This window comes from Rhyacophila brunnea, unplaced genomic scaffold (genome assembly GCF_057557595.1).
Source record: "Rhyacophila brunnea isolate RB1 unplaced genomic scaffold, BYU_Rbru_1.0 scaffold_12, whole genome shotgun sequence".
NCBI classification, from domain to species: domain Eukaryota; kingdom Metazoa; phylum Arthropoda; class Insecta; order Trichoptera; family Rhyacophilidae; genus Rhyacophila; species Rhyacophila brunnea.
Window position 1 is genome coordinate 19675983 of NW_028232774.1, and position 15215 is coordinate 19691197.

A 15215-nucleotide genomic window follows, 5' to 3' on the forward strand; every position below is an offset into this window, starting at 1 on the left:
GAACTTTCAGCTTTAACGGACACCCCCTCACCCAAATTAGTCCATTGTATCAAAATAGCGTTCTTAAAAAAATCATAGGTATTTAATAATTATTCTATTGTTAGCAACCATGCCCTAGTGTATATAAGGCATTGGGCATTTACCCGGGGCAACAGGTTCGAATTCCAGTGAGGTCACAATATTATTTATGTGGCTTTCTAGTTTGAGTGTTCGAGTGATGGTTTCACGTCTACTGTTTCACTACACTATTATCATTGAGCTTATTTAGAATTTTAATAAATCGTTACCTTACTTTGAAAAGGTTCTAATTGCACTTGATCATGTTTTGAGCTGAGTGTTTGAAATTGGGAATGGTCATATTTTCAATATAAAAAGACATGTAGATAGAACTCCGGCATACTGCTAATTCCCATATTTGACAATTAATAGATGACTCTGAAATGACCGTATATGATAGAACCTTTTCACATCAAAAAGTCATTTTAGGCCGAAATGTCAGTTAGAACCTTTTCAAAGTAAGTTAACGAAATTACAACTATATATCAGTTTTTTCAACACTGATTCATGGATTAAGGGAAAGTTCCCATCTACCTACCTAGTTGATTACGAATTTACGATTTGTGTTTATCATTGTTTTACATCTAATCTAAAACTTTCTGATTTCTTAATCCTTATAGAGGAGGTAGGTACATTTTTTGAAAACTTGTTTTAAAATATTATTATAATGCAATAGAGAGGTTTAATCACTAATGGCAAGTTGGCAGCATCTAAAATAGGTATAATGCCTATGGATTGTCTATTTATTTTAGAAAGATGGCTGCTGCCAGTTTGACAGTTCGCCGGAGCGGGTATTTAAATAGTATAAATTTTTTCAAATATAATGACTGGAAATGTAGACAATATTCTCAAGAACGCGTCCTTAAAAAGGCCTCAAGCTATTCAAACACAATTTTACTTCCTCAAACTAAATTTGCTGCACGTTACAAACCGTCAAAACGAGTCGAAGTTGACAGCGAAATTTATAAGGTTAACTTGAAAATATATATTATTTTATTGTATTCTACTTCATATTACCCGATATTCATAAGGTTTTGAGAAGGGTTACTACTATGGATATTTCCGATTAATTTATTATTATGTAAAAATGCTGTTATTTAATTTTTAGTCATCGAATTTCGCTGGATTATACTGCTGGCAAAGAGAAAATTTGAAAGGTCCCGATTTTGTTCTTCACGATGGACCTCCTTATGCAAACGGTGATGTTCACATAGGCCATGCTATTAACAAGGTAATGTATATATAGAGTTTCTATTAACATTGATATTATGATTATTTATGATACATTAAAAAGAATATGAAAGATTAAATAAAATCCAGTCATTTTATGTCACCATAAATCAACAAGGTCTTTTCAATATTACACCTTGATTACAATTTTTTAATTACCTATATAGCTACTTTTAATTCAAGTAATAAAGGGCTTTAATGTTGCCAATTAAACAAATGTAAATAAAATAATAAACAAATATTAACAATATTACATATCAAAATCAAATAAAATAAATAGATGTCAATTTGGGATTAAGAATAAAAGGACTTAGGATGTAAACTTTCTCTTCAAAAGCAAAACACAATTTCTTTGTGAAGGCTTTTTTAATTTTCAGACATCCTTCCTTCGAACGACTTATATTTTCTTTATTGATATTTTATACATATTGTGTGATTTAACTGGTTAAGAGTCGAATGTCCACTTGTACGCTGGTAGTCTCAGTCTTTCCAAGTCTAGTCAAAAGTGGAATTGAAGTCTCAATATAGCAATTGAAGTAATGATAAATAATATATAAATAATAAATAAATATTTTTATTATGTGGCTAACCAGATATTAAAAGACATCACTACCCGGTGGCATGTCATCAAAGGCGAACGAGTCCATTATATTCCCGGTTGGGACTGTCATGGGCTTCCTATTGAACTGAAAGCCCTTAATCAAGGGAAGAGACCCATGTCTTCCCATGAAACGTTGGATCCCGCTCCACTGAGAATGATCGCCCAGAAATTTGCGTTGGACACAGCTGAAAAACAGAGAGATGTGTTTAAATCGTGGGGAATCATGGCTGACTGGGATGAACAGTGTTATTATACACTGGATAAATCTTATGTTAAAAATCAATTGAATCGGTTCTACGATATGTACGAGAAAGGATTAATCTATAGAGCTATGAAACCAGTATATTGGTCGCCATCATCCCAGTGAGTATATTTTGCTAATGATTTTATATTCAAACTAGCGATGTGTTGGGATACTTGCTTTAACTTATTGACTGCGGAGCTTTTAATTACTATTTAATTGCCGCATTTAAATAACATGCTAATTATAACGAATGGCCAATTAATTAGTGTACAACAGGTGTGCCGTCCGCGTTGAAAGGATTAATATATGTGAACGTGGAAATGAATGGAGTTGGGATTATGTGGGATTGGTGTTAAGTCGAATTATGTAGCGATAAACACCACAATTACTTTTTAATCATTGGCTTTTGGTGTTTTTTTTAATAAATTTTATCTTCACTCATCTTGGGACCCAGGTCTTTCATTAAACACGAAAAAGAATTAGGTGATTTTTGCAGGGAATGGGATGACTGGCCTCTGGACAATTGGACGCCGCACTGTCGTAGACACGTGTAGACGAGGTATTTTAATCAGTTTCTATCTACTACTTAGTAGTTTGAATTCATTTTACTCTCAACATAATGTATTCTTTATCGCGGATTGAGAATTACCACGCCTAAGGCTTTATATAAAATAAAAAACTCTTTTTTCGTTGGAACTTAAACATATGCACGATTGAATCATTGTTTATGTCTGCATATTTACATTCTCACGAACTATTAAATCATAATAATAATCATTGAAATATAAATAATAATATTGAATATTTTTTTTAAAGTACCTATAAGTACCTAACGTCTATTCACGTTCTCATTCCGTGGCGTCCAGTTGTCCGGTGCCAAATCGTCCTAGACTCTTTTTGCATAATTGTACAATAGAGAATTATAATTATAGAGTACATAAATATCATCATTGATTCTACAATACTCACTATGTGCTCAAAAACTAAAGTTAGCGACTGACCTGTATCATTTCCATGTACTGTAACATTCGTGGCGAGTAAAAGCGACAGTCAGTGGAGCATGTGGCGCTCGGCTCAGCTCGCTACACTGACTGCTGTAATGCTCGGGTTGTATCATGTTACATTACATGAGCGATTACATAATGACGTCAGTGGACAAATAAAACTGTAATGTAAATATGGATTATCTAGGTTGACTTTAAACTTAAACAATGAATATAAGCATATTATTGTGAATCTTAATTACAACGTTGGTAGTTGAAAATTTGAAACACTTCAGATAGAATAGTTATTCGTAATTTTATTATTCACAAGAATAGTTGTTGGATTGGTAGTGTAATGGATTAAGCCATTACCTGAAAAGTGAAAGATGTGAGTTCGAATCCCTAGCGAAAACTGCCTGAATATTATATACATAACAGATAAGTATCGTTGAATTAACAATGTATAAATAAATGTTAATAAATTATATGAAAAACAGAAAACTTAATTAAATCAGGCATATTGTATGTAGTTCTCAAATGTTTCAATTAATCAATCGAAGGGAAGATAGAATGAAGATGGAATGTTAGTAGAAAAAGGAATTTATAATTATTATACCTTCTTAAATAATTCACTTACAACACTGTCAAATTGTTTAAAATAGCTGCATCATAGTAGCAACCATAGTATCCAACCTTTGTTAGCACAGAAACCAAGATGTCCTGTTACTCATTAGAAATTTAACCATTGGATTTCAAGTTCTGAGTAAATTTAACATTATTTTTTTATATAACGTATTTATTTGGACTACAGACATGAATGTTCAAGATGCTCTGGCCTTTTTAATCATTAAATCATGTATAAAGTTTGTTGTATGAAAGATACCGCACATTGTATAGTTCATAATATGGGTGTGAAAACTTTACCAGTCTCCTCAGCATTTTTTTATATTATTTCTTACAGTTCCGCATTAGCAGAAGCCGAATTAGAATATGACAATGAATATAAAAGTACTGAAGTTTTCCTAGAACTGCCGTTAGTTTCTGTGCCTGAGAAGCTGAAAAATATGGCTCCAAAGTAAGTCAATAATTTAAATAATTCATAGAAACAACAAAAATTCTTATTTTGCTTCTTAACCGGTTCTATACCTTCAGCGAGTATTCTTGCTCTATGAGGCCGTGATCGACAGACCGCTCATTCAAATTTTGCGAGTTATCTTGTCCGACTTTAAATTCAAATTACTAGCAGCTGTCGATTGATTTGCATAATCTAAAAAATTAAACACACAATGACATTTGTTTGAATAATTATGAAATACTAAGCCACAAATTGTCGGTAGGCAGCTCTCGTGGTGCAGTGCGTAAGGAACTGGCCTCCCACCCGAGAGTTCTGGGTTCGATTCCCGAGGACACAATATTTACGTGTTTTTCTCAAAGTCTGGGTATTTGTGATTGTTCAAAATTACTAACAACCACCTTGTACGAAAAAGCAAGAACATGGTTAATAATAATTCAAAAAAAAATATAATATCCATATTACAGCGATTTTAGTAAGAGCTTCGCTCTACATTCAACGTGTGTAATTAAAAATCTGCGGACTGTCAGATCCTATCATAGTAATATCGTGAGGCGTAGAAAAGGTTAAATAAATAGCTTAACGTCTTTCCACCTTGAAATAACAGTAAAAAAAAATAATCATAGTAAAAATTATAGAATAAAATATTGGGATAATATATTAAATATATTAATCTTTCAATTAATACGACAGAACAGATTAATAAGATAGAAATGCGAAAGCAAGTTTCCATAGACCAAGACTTTGAATGCAGTGGTTTCAGTTAATGACTTAATCATGGTCAATTATGGTCGTTACCATTATTGTCAAACTTTAATGCATTTTAGGATACAGACATAAATGTTGAAAATTACACATTTTTATAATGTGTTTAAGCTTATTTCATATTACACTTGGGAATCGTACCTTCATACAGCCATACGCGGAAAGGAACCCACTATTTTTGTGTTCTCTAGTTAAGAGATAAATAGATTTAAAGTTTTAGAAATAAAAATGTTCATATTTCTGTAAATATATTAATGAATTGATGGAATATTTTACTATTTACTTATCAATAATTCACATGATTTAATAATGTTCATAACCGGTTTCATCTGTTTAGAAGGACATTGCCAACAGGTATTTATACAAATAGGATTTAACCAAAACGTATAAAACGTGCCTAATACGAATAAAAATAATAAATAGGTGGCAACATAATTAAATCTTAAAATATGTACATAATTATAAAGAAGAAGAAGATATAATATTAGTTTTATTTTGCTTTCTTCTAAAAATAGAATTTTGGCTGTTACATCCTTAATGTATTCCTTTTCCTTCAAAGCTTACAGCAAACAATTGAATAACTGTGCAGTAGGATAATTTAAGTTTATTTAATATGTTGGCAACATTCTAGAGATCGATTCTCAGCCGTGATATGGACAACAACACCATGGTCTCTGGTTGGCAATCAGGCCATTTGCTTTTCGAAAGAACTTCAATACTCTGCGCTGCGCGGTGAATCACCTGCAGGTCCCCTATTCATTGTGGCTTCTGATTTAGTAGAATCATTCTCCAAGAAGCTTGAACAGAATTTTGAGCAAGTTTTAACTTTTGAAGGTTGGTAAAAAACATATTAACTAATCTTCCATATTTCCTATTCTCTTCGAAAATACTTACTTATTTTAGTTTTACTTCTACTTAGTAGAAGATCTTTAAATGTGTTGCAGTGTATAAAACCTTTCCAAATTGTCGCGGAATACCTATTCAGGTTCGACGGAACGTTTTTTATATTTGATTGTGCTGTGTGACTTAATAAAGAATTTCTATGGCTGTTCTAGGCAGTGTACTATCGGCAGGGTCATATAGCCATCCTCTGAAGCCAAGTATCAGTCTTCCATTTTTGGAAGGTGACCATGTGTCTGCCGTAAAAGGAACTGGTCTAGTTCATACCGCGCCGGCGCACGGACCTGAAGATTATCTAATCGCCCTCAAGAATAACATGAAGATAGTAAGCAAATATTTTGTGATACCGATTTAATATACGTTAACTTTTAATAGATGTGTTACTTTGCTGATTAAATACAGTGCTTTTTATTAATGATGAATATCTCATGAGTCCAATGTCATAGAAAATAATACTTTTTAATTGCTATTACATAATTAGTTTTAGCGGTCTCGTTGTTAAGGGACTAGACACCGCTGTAGGAGGTGACAGGTGTGGAGATGAAAGTCGAGATTGGAGGTTGCTCCGATGAATGGAGGAGTGAGTTTAATGCTGACGAGTAAGTAAGTCTAATGGTAAAATGACAGGGCAAAGTTATGATACTGTTCCGAGGTCCGAGGCTCGGTAGAAAAGCATGCAGTGTGGAGCGACTGACACGAAGGTTACTGATCGAATTGAGATTAAGATAGGTACTAAGACTAATCCATCAACTATAACCCGCTATTTATATACATGAATATTCGGTAAATTGTGAGTCATTGGTGATGAAGCTTGCAATTGGGATCTGCAGGGCTTTACATTATTGCAACTTCGAGCGTTTCCATCGAAGAATGTCACGCGTGTGGAATATGCTGGCTTTAGTTGCGACGATTATTTGATAGTTAAATGACTTGCTAATTCTTACGTTATTAAAATAATGCTGACAAGGCCTGAGGTCATTGACCGTTACAGGTTTTCCATTCTTTTAGTAGTATACAAAAGTTTATATATACACAGTAACAATGTCGCATCTATAGTATTTGAGTTGGAAGAGTGCGGTTAGGTTGTAAATTAATAATTTATGCTTTTAGGGCTGTCATGTGAATGAGAAAGGATGTTTCACTGATGTGATGGATTCCCTCAACGGCCTTCAAGCCCTGAAAGAAGGCCAGAAGAAAGTACTGGAGATGGTCAAAGAACGAGTGCTATTCAGCGGAACATTTGTACATCCATATCCACTGGATTGGAGGACTAAGAAGCCTGTCATCATCAGAGCGTCGGATCAATGGTTTATCGACACCGATGCAATAAGACCTAAAGTTTTGGTGAGTTTACTACATACTTGGCTTACGTGCTGAATTTTTTATACTATTCGTCAAATGAAGCAGGATGTATCATTGTATCCTAGAAGATATAGTACAAACATCGAGAGACAAAAGTTATTAAAAACATATGTATTAATAACCGAATTACCAATATTTATATTTAATAAGTTGATACATAACATAACTGTAATAATGCCATATGGCCCTAGTAGAATCTTAATGACCCTTTTTTAAAATCTTTGCTTTTTGATTGGCTGCCCATACAGCAATGTTTTTTTGAGTTGAGATAATATTATATAGAATGACTTTGAAGTGATTCCATCACACATGTTATACCTAATCATTTTACTGACAGTATTGACTGTCTGAATGATGTACTATATTTTAGATTATTTAAATCTTTAGTGATTCCATGAAAGATCTAATAAGCCCCCAAATTAACTTGTATATGAGGCGTCTAATTACAAAAAGCGCCAAGTCCACAATTCAATATTTTCAGGAAACAACATTTTTATGTTTCTAGCTTCAATTATTTGTTTTAACGTGAGATTTTTCCCCCCGTTGTATTCTATATCGAAATTAGAACCAAATGGCAATTTGTTTCAGCCGATAAACTCTTAAATGTAATAAATATAGGCAAAATAAAATTGGACTTAGCGCTACTTGTACTTCACTTTTTAATTTATTCCTCATAAAGCACATATTTCCGTGGCACTGACAGAAGTTTACCAGATGCTACAGCATGGGAGACGCCCTTTTCAATATTGAACGTTCCCTTATTGGTTGACTTAAACACGCGCGAAATCAACCAAGATTTGAATAATATGAAAAACGGACTTGGCGCTTTTTGTAATTTATAGATCAATACATATTGTGTAAAATTATACAAAGAATACGTGCGTATTTTTTTCTCGATTTTGACCAAATGTGGACTTATTGCTTTTTGGAATTAGACTATTTAGCTCTATTTTTGCTATCACTAATAGAGATGGTGCTGATGTCATATCCGTTTATCTTACTCGGCATGCCTCCTCCTTTTTCATGATACCCATTTGAACTATCTAACCATTTTTACAATGTGGCATATTTATAATTCATTTTATTCAAAGGCTGCTTTGGAGAATGTGGAAATTTTTCCTCAAGCGAGCAGCGCCAAGTACCGCCAAGGATTGACCACTCAGTTGCAAGGCAGACCGTATTGGTGCATTTCCAGACAAAGGTGTTGGGGCACCCCTATCCCTGTCGTCTATGCTGATGGGAAGCCATTGATTAATAGGTAATGTTTCTCTATAATAATCCTATAAACATCCTTTGAACATAGTCTGTCTATAAGGAAAGTAGCGCTGCATTAAATAAGTATTTTTTTTTAAATTTTCTCTTACAGAGAGTTGATAGCAAATATTTGCTCAATGATTGATCAGTGTGGTGTCACTGGTTGGTGGATCACCCCACCGGAAAGTTTTGTTCCCGATTCATTGCTCAAAGAAAATAATACGACTGCTGACAAACTGACCAAAGGAATGGTAAATATGTTGATTTATGTACCTTATTACATTTTACATATAAATACCCATACCTTTGCCCATACCAAGACTTTGGACTGGTAAAAGACAAGCCTAGAAAACTGATAATTGATACTCAATAATAAAAATATGCAATTATACAACTGGAACAATTTGGTAATTCGAATTATAAAATGGTAATTCATATTACAAAATAGTAATTCAAATAATGATGACGCCCACGGTGGCCGCGCGGCATAAGCGTTGGACTACAAAGCCGTGGGTCCCAGGTTCGAATCCTGGGTCTGGCAAGTACACATATTGTTTTTCAATTTGTGTGTGTCAGGGTATGGACCTAATAGGTTGAGCAAGTGGCTGACATCCATTTCTCTTAAAAAAAAAAAAACAAAAAATCTGTCAATACAAACCTCCACTCTGTGGAGGTCCATATGATCCTATCAGGATCGGACATGGTCGAAAAAAAAAAAAAAAAAAATTCAAATTACTGTAGACAGCATATTGTGAAATGTATTGAGTCCTTAGTTGTTTTGTAATATTATATCCATATTCCAGGATATAATGGATATTTGGTTAGACAGTGGGCTATCATGGTCGTCAGTATTGGATTCTACGAAAGCAGATCTCTATCTGGAAGGATTGGATCAGTTCACTGGCTGGTTTCAGTCGTCTCTCATCACAAGCGTGGCCCTCAATGGAAACGCTCCTTACAAGTATGAATTGAATTCTATTTACAACTATTTAGATTGTAGTGTATTCATCTGATTGTAAATCGAATCAGAGTGTTCTGATTGTAATGAGGTACAATCAATTAATGCAAACAATTATTTACAAAATCTAGACAAGATTCTTCATGGTAGTGACACATTCTTCAAATAATTGATTGAATATATTGATTGTTCTGTTTGACAAACACTTTCAGTTTGATTGTTAAAATTCTCAACTGATTTTGAATTCTTACTGTAACAAAAGAGCTATTGTTGTGGTTTTTGTTGTGAACATTTTGTTGTCTTTCAGGAATATTTTTGTTCACGGGTTCGCTGTTGATTCTAAGGGGAAGAAGATGTCAAAATCAATCGGCAATGTGGTGGATCCTAAAATGATAACAAGTGGAGGAAAAGACATTCAGAAGAACCCTGCTTACGGAATCGACACTCTAAGGTCATTACTATTTTCTATAATGCAAATAAAATTATTATCCTAATTTGAAAATTCTAGTTAATTAATAATTTTCTTGACCAGCTTTCTACAGTAAATAACCTATAATATATTATTCAAAATTGTTTTTGAGGGAAATATAAGTGAATAGAGTGGAACTCCGATATTACGTGCCCGGAATTCGCATTTTCTGTGGTCATAAGTCCTGTTTCATTTAAGTACATTTAATTTCTGGTTTTATATTTTAATTTCCTGCAATTCATCTGAAATATTCAAAATGAAATTAATACTTTGTGTTACAATCCGATTGAATAGAACACATTTAATTCAATGCATGGGAATAATCATTGAAATGAATTCTAGAAGCATCTGTACATTTTTATTAATATATATGTTTGCAGTGCCCCAAGCCCAAGTGATTGTATGTTATTGTTGTTTTTTGTTGTTGTTTACATGCGTTGAAATAATTGTGTCAGCAATGAAAATCATTTTCAGTTCACAAGAAAAGGCAATTCGCAAAAAGGTGAAAGAACACATTGACATATTACTCGTAATATGCTCCAAACCAATTTGTTTGTTTTTTTTTTTTTAATAATTTTCATTGTCCCCATTTACGTTTTTCCTATCAGTTATCAGTCCCATCAAAAACGTAAAATCGGGTTTCACTGAATTTTTGTAAAGGTAGAGGAAATACTTTTATTAAGATAAAGTTTACTTACATATAAAAATTATAATAATGTTCCATATAATATGTATGTAATTAGTAATTAATTATACTTACTAGGATCTTTCAATACATGAATTCAAATTGGTTGCAACCACAAGAAATCAATTGTTTTTGCATGTACACCTAGCAGTTTTCGGGTATATCTTTAACATTTTGTCATTATATTTTGGAATTAAACTGATTTGGCAGTTATGTACCCGAATTCCGCATACATAATAATACTTACATACATTTTTTTTGTAGCAATTTATCTATTCTAATTCTTATTGTTTTCATTTGTGTCTATTGGCAGATGGTGGGTGGGTGGCCACGGAACACAGCATTCTCAAATAGTAATAAGCGACAGCATCATCGCTGAATGTCATGCAGAAGTCACAAGACTTCGTAACCTCATAAAATTCTTACTCGGAACAATAAACGACTTAGATAAAACACACATGGATACCCAACAAGAGTTTGGATACCTCGATTCGTACATGCTTCATTTGTTACTGGAGTTTCAATCACAGATGAAAGTTTACTATAGCAACATGGAGTATAATAAAGTATGTTCGACCATTTTGAATTTTACGACAAATCAAGTGTCAGGGTTATATTGTCACGCCGTAAAAGACCGGCTGTATTGCGAAGATAGAGATGCATCCCAAAGACGCAGTTGTCAAGTGGTTTTGAATAATATTCTTTTGGTGCTGTGTCGAGAACTGGCTCCGATTATGCCTCATCTTGTAGAAGAAGCTTGGACTCATCATCCTTTCTATGATGAAGTAAAGAAAGTACCTTTCTTTCAATGTACAAGTGAGGTATCTAAACCAATCTGGGAACGGCCGTTTGTCAATGATCTAATGGATAGTGTGTTAGATATTAAGAAAGAATTAAATAAACTTTGCGCTGGCAGTAATACTCTAGAATTCTGTGCGACATTGAAATGTAATCCGGAGGTTTTTGATAAGTTGGTTGTAATGCAGAAGAGTGAGGTTAGTCTGTATGGAGACTTGTGCGAAATTCTGCAGGTGTCGAAAGTGGTGCTGGAAGAAGGGAAGGCTTTCGAGGACGAGTGGTCGGTGAGTGTCGAGAAATCGGACAAAGAACAGTGCGAAAGATGCAGAAGGTATACGGCTGATTCTTCATTGGTTTGTGCAAGGTGTTCCATAGTTTTGACAGGGCTTTAAAAAATAAATCGTAGGTATAATAATCGATGCTGTCTAATAAACTGTTGTGATTTCTGCAATTATGATGCTGATGGCTGTTACGGCTTCAAACCCATTATCAGATGTAAAATCGTCAGTTCATTCAATAAATTTTATATTGGTGAAAAGGTTACCATCTTTTCTATTCCCATATCCGATCTGCAGTGGTGACTTTAGGACCATGAATGTCCGAGGCGTTGACAGGTTTTAAGGCCACCTTGGGGTGCTGACAGATTCGCAGGTCCCCTCTGAACATTTTGCCTATAAGATAAACTTCCATGGTGTGTTAAAAATATAGCATTTATCGTGTTGCTAGGATTTTTATACTTTGATTTTAAGATTTTTGTACTTCTGATGAAGTGACAGCCTCATCTGTTTCATAGAAAAATGCCACTGCTGATCTGGTTGTGGAGCATACGCTCCTAAGAATATTTCAAACACTATTGTCGCTTGACAGTCTTGGTGGCTGTAGCCATGTTAACATTTCACAGCTTTGCCAAATATCTTCTGTGAATGTTATTCAATGATATTTCAAGATGTCGGAGTTCAGCTGGTTTGAATAAGATATAAGCAAGGTTTAGGAGATTTTTAGCAAATGTAAGTGTCTGGTCAACATCGCAGAGTATTAGTGGAGGTATGGTAAATTATGGTGATTAAAAAAAGGTTAAATCTCTATTTAGGCTCTGAATGGACTATACAAATCACCACAATGTACATAATAGGTATGTACAGTAAAAACAAAACAATCATTCGGTTGGTCGTTGGTGTGCGTGCGGGTGTTTACCCCTACTAGTGTTACTAAATTACCTGGCAGTCGATGTACTCGTGGCGCTGACGACGCATACAATCCATGAACCAAATCATTGTTTTGTTTTTACTATACATAGTTAGTATTATCACAAAAAAATTATTGACATTCGCTGTCACTATTAGAAAATGGTTGAGAAACCCTGTAATTAGGGAAATAAAAATATCATACATGAATAATACTATATTGTACTAAAACTGGTATTTTTTACAACTAAGTTTCTCTGTTATAAGTGTATTATTTATATTAATAAATTTTGTTGTTATGTTATATCAAATGTGTTTTATTCTTCATGGCCATTTTCCTTTATAGATAATGTAATGTTCCGGCCAAGATTTTTTATGACTGCCAAGGAGAAATGTGTTTTTTCCAGATTGCCATGAATTAAAAACATTATAAAACTCAAATTAAATTGGCAGATTCTCAGGCTGACTATCTGCCACAATCGCCCCCGATTGTGAAGTCACTTTTGAGTCATTCCCTGGAGTCGTGACTGGATCGGAACTATTCCTATATTTTTGGCACGATTTACCTGATGATCGTGTCGAAGATTACCGAGAGCGTACGAAAATATTTGTATTAACCTTGAGCTTCCAAGTATGGCCGCACGTGTCTTGTGTTTGACATAACAACACAAATTAACGTTTACATAATGAAGACTGCCTGACTGCACAATAATAATACAAAGCAATAATAATATCCTAAGTAAATATAATCAGCAACTTGTTACTTGTCTAAATGTCATCTCCAATAGTTTCCATTGACATTTAAAGTAACAACATATGAAGAACACTGGACCACGATCTGGAACATACATAATTTGAAAACACTTCTGAGAAATAATATAATATTTAAAAAAAAAATACGACACCCAGCAGGATTTGAACCTGTGCCCCTCAGGAATTGTGTCCATGTGCACTGACCACTATGCTATAGGTATCTCATCTAATTGCAACAAGTTTAACAAGAGTTTTCTAAATTGCGTTAGGTACTAATAATTGGCAATCGGCTTTTGTATTTTACTCAAAATATTAAATTACCTTAATTCCTAACCGGTGTCAGGATCACTTTGTAATAACACGTACTTGCACTTGCTAATAATTCAATAAACCATTTTTTTCAACAAATAATTCACAAGATTTAAGAATGTAACATTCTTTTATTTTCCTTTGAATTTGAATTGAACATTAAATTTTGTGAATTACGTATTCGTTGAATAAAAATAATAGTTAATTAGATATTTTTTGGTTTAAGTACCTTCTTACAATTAATTGTTAACACTAGCAACTGAGCGTATATTATGAACCAATCAAATCAAGTCAACACAATCAAGTTGGTAGCTGAATTTATAGTTCCGTGTAATTGCTACTTAAAGTTGATGATTTCTCACGACGATCATTGAATCTGGTTTGGTCTGCGAGTTTGTTGGTGTAATTAGGCCTTTAGAAAACATCGATTTCATACGTAGAGTCGAATTGAAGGAGTGATGATTAAAAATACTTATTTTCAATAATGATAGATATTGCTGATGATTTTCCCGGAATAAGTACGATCTTGTCGTAGGAGCATCATTTGAAGTGGGGTCACATACCTACACGTTTACTACAATAAGCGGCTAAGCAGGGTATGGCTGGGGTAATACATTTATCCAGAAGACAATGAACAAACAGCTGATAATGATGAAGTAAAATGGTAAAAGATGAAAAATCAGAAATAAGCCGATTTTATGAAAATGTTCAATGCATGTAAAACTTTTACGTCAACAAAGCTGGGTGTGTAACAAAATCTACACTAATGGAAAAGTTTTTTTTAGTTTGTAAAAAATTCGACCTGAAAAAAACCCGTTTTGAAAATTGCAATCGGAAGCACGAATTTGTTATGCAGAAACTGTCAACCTTTTATTGTGAGATTAATCACTGAGATTGCCTAATTCAAAATTTATGTATTCTCTAGAATCGTAATTATTGAATGGGACTGATGTCGGAAATATTTTTTTTCCGACCATGTCCGATCCTAATAGGATCATAATATGGGCCTCCACAGAGTAGAGGTTTGTATTAACAGATTTTGTTTTTACGAGAAATGGATGTCAGCCACTTGCTCAACCTATTAGGTCCATACCCTGACTCACACACAAATTGAAAAACAAAATGTGTACATGCCAGACCCGGGATTCGAACCTGGGACCCACGGCGTTATAGTCCAACGCTTAAGCCTCGCGGCCACCATGGGTGTAAAACCGGAAATATACTTGTGTTAAAAAATACATATATACTGTTTTTTGGTTTAAATAATATATAATTATATTTTCAATGGCTTTTTATTGATAATTAACAATAAACAACAAGAGAAAATATTTAGTTAGGTATAAACACATATTAAAATTCAAATGTTGTGTTTGATCCAGTGAGAGGACTCGATGTGTTGGGCGAATCAATATTTTGTAAAAGGTTCGTATTACATTGAAATTGAAAGCCAATAAACTATACCTTTGGGCTTAGACAAATAAAAACACGGCAACAAAATGATTTGTAATAATTCTCCAGCACTCTAACACAAAAATTTCGAAACACTAATTTAAGTTTTTTTTAGAAACCCAATCCCTAATGGAACTGTCAA

At 33.8% G+C, this 15215-nt stretch overlaps 1 protein-coding gene across 1 annotated transcript; it reads left to right on the top strand.

The window, feature by feature from the left end:
* Positions 1-793: 793 nt before the first annotated feature.
* On the top strand, positions 794-12861 carry IleRS-m (Isoleucyl-tRNA synthetase, mitochondrial). The gene is made up of 12 exons (XM_085940150.1): positions 794-1026; positions 1166-1288; positions 1881-2251; positions 4077-4190; positions 5584-5786; positions 6008-6177; positions 6963-7196; positions 8306-8472; positions 8581-8719; positions 9272-9429; positions 9734-9877; positions 10894-12861. The coding sequence occupies exons 1-12, from the start codon at positions 814-816 to the stop codon at positions 11768-11770; spliced, it is 2913 nt and encodes a 970-aa protein (XP_085796276.1). The 5' UTR covers positions 794-813; the 3' UTR covers positions 11771-12861.
* The last annotated feature ends 2354 nt before the right edge of the window (positions 12862-15215 follow it).